Source organism: Triticum urartu, chromosome 7A (genome assembly GCF_056163025.1).
Source record: "Triticum urartu cultivar PI428250 chromosome 7A, HENAU_Tu73, whole genome shotgun sequence".
NCBI lineage: Eukaryota > Viridiplantae > Streptophyta > Magnoliopsida > Poales > Poaceae > Triticum > Triticum urartu.
Genome location: NC_141879.1, coordinates 150154238 through 150161479, shown reverse-complemented (window position 1 = coordinate 150161479; position 7242 = coordinate 150154238). Strand labels below are relative to the sequence as shown.

The 7242-nt window shown below is 53.1% G+C and overlaps 1 protein-coding gene across 1 annotated transcript; it reads left to right on the top strand.

Annotated features, from left to right (window-relative positions):
- Positions 1-276: 276 nt before the first annotated feature.
- LOC125524663 (uncharacterized) lies at positions 277-1415 on the top strand. Its single transcript, XM_048689695.1, has one exon. It carries the CDS (start codon positions 396-398, stop codon positions 1224-1226), a length of 831 nt encoding a protein of 276 aa, XP_048545652.1. The 5' UTR covers positions 277-395; the 3' UTR covers positions 1227-1415.
- Positions 1416-7242: the final 5827 nt, after the last annotated feature.

Sequence of the window (7242 nt, the reverse complement as noted above, 5' to 3'; positions counted from 1 at the left end):
CGGTGCGGCGAACCTTCTCGCTGGCCGCCCACCTGGCCACCTGGCCGGCCCAAGTTGCCGCATGCCACACACCACATGCCGCGAGGAGCAAAGCAGAGAGCAACAGCGATGTGCCGTACGCGGCGCAGGAATGCAGCTATTCCATCCTGGGTGTTCGGTGTTCCCACCTTTGGCCCCCATCCTTTGCCTTGTTTATTGGCAGCTGGCAGGCCGGCCGCGAGAGGAGCTGTCACGGTCCAGGATCCAGAGCCTATATATACGCACAGCTCACCTGAGCTGAGCAAAAGCACTGCATTATTCATCGCTCCGACAGTCGACACAGAGCGAGTCCTCACCCAGAGCAAGCAAGCAAGAAGATCGGGAGGAGGGTCGGAGTTTGATCGCCATTTGATTCGATGGCGCCGGAGTTTGGGTGGTGGCCGATGTCGCCGTGGCTGAGCCCAGGCACGGCGTCGTTCATCTTCTTCAACGTCCTCGTCGGCGCCATCGCGGTCATGTCGTCGTCCCGGGGGCCGGAACCGGCCGCCCGGCGCAAGCTCGTTCGCACGGCCTCGACCGTCGTGCTGGAGAGCCTGCGCTCGATCTCCAACTTCCCCTTCCACTCACTGGGCGACTACAGCGTCGCGTGCTCTGCACCGGCGTCGTCGCAGCTCCACCACATGCAAGCGCAGTACTATAGTGCTATGATCCAAGAGCAAGAAGCGCGGGAGGTGAGCGCGGTGGAGCCCGAGCCGGCATCAGTCGCCCGAGAAGAAGCTGTAGTGGCGGCCGCAACGACCACCTCGCCGCAGAGCGCGCCTGCCGTGGCAGAGGAGGTGAACAGGATGGAGCCCGAGCCAGCGTCAGACGCCCAAGAAGAAACTGTAGCGGCGGCCACAACAACCACCTCGCCGCAGAGCGCGGCACCGGCAGCACTCGACGCGTCAGCGACGGCGACTCAGGGCGAGGTCGAAGACGGGGAGTCCATCAGCTTGGACGAGGCGTACGCGCTGGCGCGCGCAGGGCGGCAGTCCGCCGCCGACACGGTGGCCACGGTGCCGAAGAAGGCCAAGGGACGAGGAGCCTACGGATGCGGGCGGGGAACGGAGGACGTCCAAGGGAAGGCGGAGGTGGACGCGCGGGCGGAGCAGTTCATCCGGCAGTTCCGGGAGGAGCTCAAGCTGGAGCGCATCAACTCCATCCTCAACCACACCCACGCGCTGCGCCGCACCGCCGGGGCACGCTAGCCGACCGGCGCCGCTCGGCCGATCCTCTCGTTTGATCGTGTAGAGAGAGCAGAATATTTCATTTGCTTGTACAGCCATTCATGGGTCATTCCCGCAGAGAATGATGCGACAGCACACAGTTTTGGATTATTTACTGTAACCATATAGTGGCAGGCAGAGAGAACTGTCAAAACATCACATATTAGCAGATGGCACATCTCTCAACATGGTCGACGACGGTCAGTGGCGGAGGCAGAAATGCATATAATTGGACGTTAGGAAGGGCCGTCTGCATATAACAGTAAAAAGATGTCATTGTTCATATGCAGATTATCAAGGAAATTAGGATGTTGGGGAGGGCCCTGGCCCTGGCTGGCCCCTCTTGCCTCCGCCACTGACGACGATACAGCTATACGTAGGTGTATTGCGGTATACCTATTTGCAAACAGATTTACTATTTCACATATAGATGTGAAATAACTATTTCATATAAGCATTCGTTAGAAAGCTGAAGAGAGACAAACGCATCGCTGTTTTCCTCTCGTCCCTGGCGCTGCAACCCTAGCCGTCGTCAGGGGAGGTCGATCTTCCAACGCCGTTCTCCGGCTGCTCCCCTCCACCGGCGATCTCGGTCGTGGTGGTGAGGGGGGGTCGCCGGATCCATGCGTGTGGATCGTTTTTACTCCCTTGTAGTCTAGGTTTTTAGGTTGTTCATAGTCTTTGCTTCGGCGGCGACAATGCCAACACTGAATAAAGATTCTTCGGATCCTTCCCTGATGAGGCCATTGGTCCTATGGTTGGGGATAGATTTGGAAACCAGTCTGTTCAAGTAAGGATAACGTGGCGACGGCATCCTCGTGGTGGACTTGTGTCCTCGGGCTCCGCCGTTGCGACGGCGTTTGCTCCAGCATTGGCTCGAAGCTTGGGAAGTAGTCTAGTAGCAGATGCAGATTGTGGTCTGCAACGACGACATCTGGAAAACGGAGCATGTGCTGGGCTCGTGGTTCGTGGATGGCATGTATGGTTTCCTCCCTCGGCGTTTAGTCGTGGTGGGGGTACCAGATCTGGAGTTTGATGGCGTGTCCGGCGTGTTGCTCCGGTGATGCGGAGCATCCCAAGGTCATCCCCATGGAACTACCTACGTCTCCCACGACACCACTTGGACCAATGACAAAAGCATGAGCCAAGGCTATCGAAGATAAGGTGAACTCACTCCTCTCCGAACTACCACTTTCTATGCATGAGACTTGGCTACTACCTCAAGCGGAAACCCTATGTGTGATCAGGTAGTTGGAGGAAAGCCGTGGATCCGATACACACAACAGACAAGACGGTGAGGACGCCAAGCTCGATGGACAAGGACTGCTCAAAACTCCCAGGCTCCGAACGACCTGCGAACTCCGGACGTCCGACGACCTCCAGGCACCGGACGACCAGCCCTCTCCGGACGACCGGCGCCCCCACACCCGAGCCAAATCACTGGATTTCTGAAGGCCTCCGGACGACAGACGCCTCGGACGTCCGACCCCGACCGGACGTCTGACCGAAGCCCACCCGAGCCGAATCTACGGAAGTCCGAAGAGCACCGGACGTCCGGACCCTCGCGAGCCTCCGAACGACCGGTAACTCCCGGATGTCCGACGCCTGTGTGTTGTTTGCGTGTTGGGCCACAGCCCATGTACCCCTTCGACCCCTAAGACTATATATAGACCTCCTCCTCCTCTTTTCTAGGGTTAGCAAAGTAGTAGCTCACTAGAGATAGAGCTTTGCTCATCCATTACGGATCTACTCCACGAGAGAGACTGCGGCCCCTCTTTGGAGAAGATCCCCGTGGATTCAAGACCCCCTTTTGGGTGGCCCCATCAAGACCTCCCTTGGAGAAAAACTGGTTACCGTGTATCGTCCTTTGTTGATCGTGGATCATGTATCTCCCTTTGTGTTCATGGATCTAGCACATGTGTGATCATACTTGTTGGTTTGAGTGTTTATCTTGTGTCCCCCTTGTGATTTTCCCTAGTGTTTCCCCTCGTGTTCTTCGCGGGATCCGCTCCTTTCGTGAAAGATCGGCCATATAGGGCTCCACCCTACATCATCTTGGTATCAGAGCCACGTTGATCACGATTTCGAAGCCTCCCCGTTGTGTTTTCTAGCCTTGTTTTGTTGATTTTGTCCCTAATTCGAAAATTCCTCACAAAAATAGCCCCAATTTTTTTGTGATTTGTTGGTGTGATGAAATTTTATGGGATTTGATCTGTGGATTTGCTTCGTCTTGCGTGGATCTAGCTTTTCCCCTTCGTCTCCACCTTTTTCATCCACAAAATCACTCGGATTCGACGGATTTTGACCTCTCCTCCACGAACCCTAGTTGTTCTGCACGTGCCCGAAATTCGCCTAGGCACCAGACGCCCGACCGCCTCCGGATGTCCGACGACCGGACGACCGTCAACCTCCAGACGTCCGTAAAACCCTGACGAAACTGAACTCCCCCCCCCCCCCCGGGAAAATTTCAGCCACCGCCGCACTTCCGCATACACAGCCCCATACCACCACCACTTTCCGCAACCACCATTGCTTACTCGTTTCGCACTCTGATACGCTTTTGCCACTTTGTGCTTTGAGAATTTGAGTTGCGGTTCCGTGTCCTATTGTGTTTCGGCTATTTAGGTACGGTTCGGCATCAACATCACCGCCGCTCATCTTCGACACGGACGCATCATCGACAACAACCACTACACCATTTTGACACCATACCGAAAGCAAGAGCGGTAAACTCATCTTGGTATCGTGATACATCATTCTTGCCATTACATTGATAGCCATCATAGCCTTACTCTTTTGCGTCGCTTACCCATCGAGACTAGCCTTTGAGTATTGCCGGCAACGTGACTTGTGCACATTAGTGATCATACTTCTCATAGCATACATACATATCATTGGTGCATATCATCTCTTGTGTCACAAAGTGTCATCGCATACTCAATTGCTATCTTGGTTTGTGAAGCATTGCATGAGAAAAGAGCTCAAACACAAAGAGCCAAACAAGCTTTTAAGCAAAACGGAAAGATAAGCAAAGAGCTTTTAAGCAACAACCATAGCATCATACAACATTAAGATTGTCATACTAGATCATCTTGGATCATACCATCGGAATACCATACATAGAGCATACTTGGGATAGAAGTTGTTGCATTTTTGCTTAGTAGGTTGTGCACAAGTCTGTTCAAGTAAGGATAACGTGGCGGCGGCATCCTCGTGGTGGACTTGTGTCCTCGGGCTCCGCCGTTGCGACGGCGTTTGCTCTAGCATTGGCTCAAAGCTTGGGAAGTAGTCTAGTAGCAGATGCAGATTGTGGTCTGCATCGACGACATCTGGAAAACGGAGCATGTGCTGGGCTCGTGGTTCGTGGATGGCATGTATGGTTTCCTCCCTCGGCGTTTTAGTCGTGGTGGGGGTACCAGATCTGGAGTTTGATGGCGTGTCCGGCGTGTTGCTCCGGTGATGCAGAGCATACCAAGGTCATCCCCATGGAACTACCTACGTCTCCCACGACACCACTTGGACCAATGACAAAAGCATGAGCCAAGGCTATCGAAGATAAGGTGAACTCACTCCTCTCCGAACTACCACTTTCTATGCATGAGACTTGGCTACTACCTCAAGCGGAAACCCTATGTGTGATCAGGTAGTTGGAGGAAAGCCGTGGATCCGATACACACAACAGACAAGACGGTGAGGACGCCAAGCTCGATGGACAAGGACTGCTCAAAACTCCCAGGCTCCGAACGACCTGCGAACTCCGGACGTCCGACGACCTCCAGGCACCGGACGACCAGCCCTCTCCGGACGACCGGCGCCCCCACACCCGAGCCAAATCACTGGATTTCTGAAGGCCTCCGGACGACAGACGCCTCGGACGTCCGACCCCGACCGGACGTCTGACCGAAGCCCACCCGAGCCGAATCTACGGAAGTCCGAAGAGCACCGGACGTCCGGACCCTCGCGAGCCTCCGAACGACCGGTAACTCCCGGATGTCCGACGCCTGTGTGTTGTTTGCGTGTTGGGCCACAGCCCATGTACCCCTTCGACCCCTAAGACTATATATAGACCTCCTCCTCCTCTTTTCTAGGGTTAGCAAAGTAGTAGCTCATTAGAGATAGAGCTTTGCTCATCCATTACGGATCTACTCCACGAGAGAGACTGCGGCCCCTCTTTGGAGAAGATCCCCTTGGATTCAAGACCCCCTTTTGGGTGGCCCCATCAAGACCTCCCTTGGAGAAAAACTGGTTACCGTGTATCGTCCTTTGTTGATCGTGGATCATGTATCTCCCTTTGTGTTCATGGATCTAGCACATGTGTGATCATACTTGTTGGTTTGAGTGTTTATCTTGTGTCCCCCTTGTGATTTTCCCTAGTGTTTCCCCTCGTGTTCTTCGCGGGATCCGCTCCTTTCGTGAAAGATCGGCCATATAGGGCTCCACCCTACATCATCTTGGTATCAGAGCCACGTTGATCACGATTTCGAAGCCTCCCCGTTGTGTTTTCTAGCCTTGTTTTGTTGATTTTGTCCCTAATTCGAAAATTCCTCACAAAAATAGCCCCAATTTTTTTGTGATTTGTTGGTGTGATGAAATTTTATGGGATTTGATCCGTGGATTTGCTTAGTCTTGAGTGGATCTAGCTTTTCCCCTTCGTCTCCACCTTTTTCATCCACAAAATCACTCGGATTCGACGGATTTTGACCTCTCCTCCACGAACCCTAGTTGTTCTGCACGTGCCCGAAATTCGCCTAGGCACCAGACGCCCGACCGCCTCCGGATGTCCGACGACCGGACGACCGTAAACCTCCGGACGTCCGTAAAACCCTGACGAAACTGAACTCCCCCCCCCCCCCCGGGAAAATTTCAGCCACCGCCGCACTTCCGCATACACAGCCCCATACCACCACCACTTTCCGCAACCACCATTGCTTACTCGTTTCGCACTCTGATACGCTTTTGCCACTTTGTGCTTTGAGAATTTGAGTTGCGGTTCCGTGTCCTATTGTGTTTCGGCTATTTAGGTACGATTCGGCATCAACATCACCGCCGCTCATCTTCGACACGGACGCATCATCGACAACAACCACTACACCATTTTGACACCATACCGAAAGCAAGAGCGGTAAACTCATCTTGGTATCGTGATACATCATTCTTGCCATTACATTGATAGCCATCATAGCCTTACTCTTTTGCGTCGCTTACCCATCGAGACTAGCCTTTGAGTATTGCCGGCAACGTGACTTGTGCACATTAGTGATCATACTTATCATAGCATACATACATATCATTGGTGCATATCATCTCTTGTGTCACAAAGTGTCATCGCATACTCAATTGCTATCTTGGTTTGTGAAGCATTGCATGAGAAAAGAGCTCAAACACAAAGAGCCAAACAAGCTTTTAAGCAAAACGGAAAGATAAGCAAAGAGCTTTTAAGCAAAAACCATAGCATCATACAACATTAAGATTGTCATACTAGATCATCTTGGATCATACCATCGGAATACCATACATAGAGCATACTTGGGATAGAAGTCGTTGCATTTTTGCTTAGTAGGTTGTGCACAAGTCTGTTCAAGTAAGGATAACATGGCGGCGGCATCCTCGTGGTGGACTTGTGTCCTCGGGCTCCGCCGTTGCGACGGCGTTTGCTCTAGCATTGGCTCGAAGCTTGGGAAGTAGTCTAGTAGCAGATGCAGATTGTGGTCTGCATCGACGACATCTGGAAAACGGAGCATGTACTGGGCTCGTGGTTCGTGGATGGCATGTATGGTTTCCTCCCTCGGCGTTTTAGTCGTGGTGGGGGTACCAGATCTGGAGTTTGATGGCGTGTCCGGCGTGTTGCTCCGGTGATGCGGAGCATACCAAGGTCATCCCCATGGAACTACCTACGTCTCCCACGACACCACTTGGACCAATGACAAAAGCATGAGCCAAGGCTATCGAAGATAAGGTGAACTCACTCCTCTCTGAACTACCACTTTCTATGCATGAG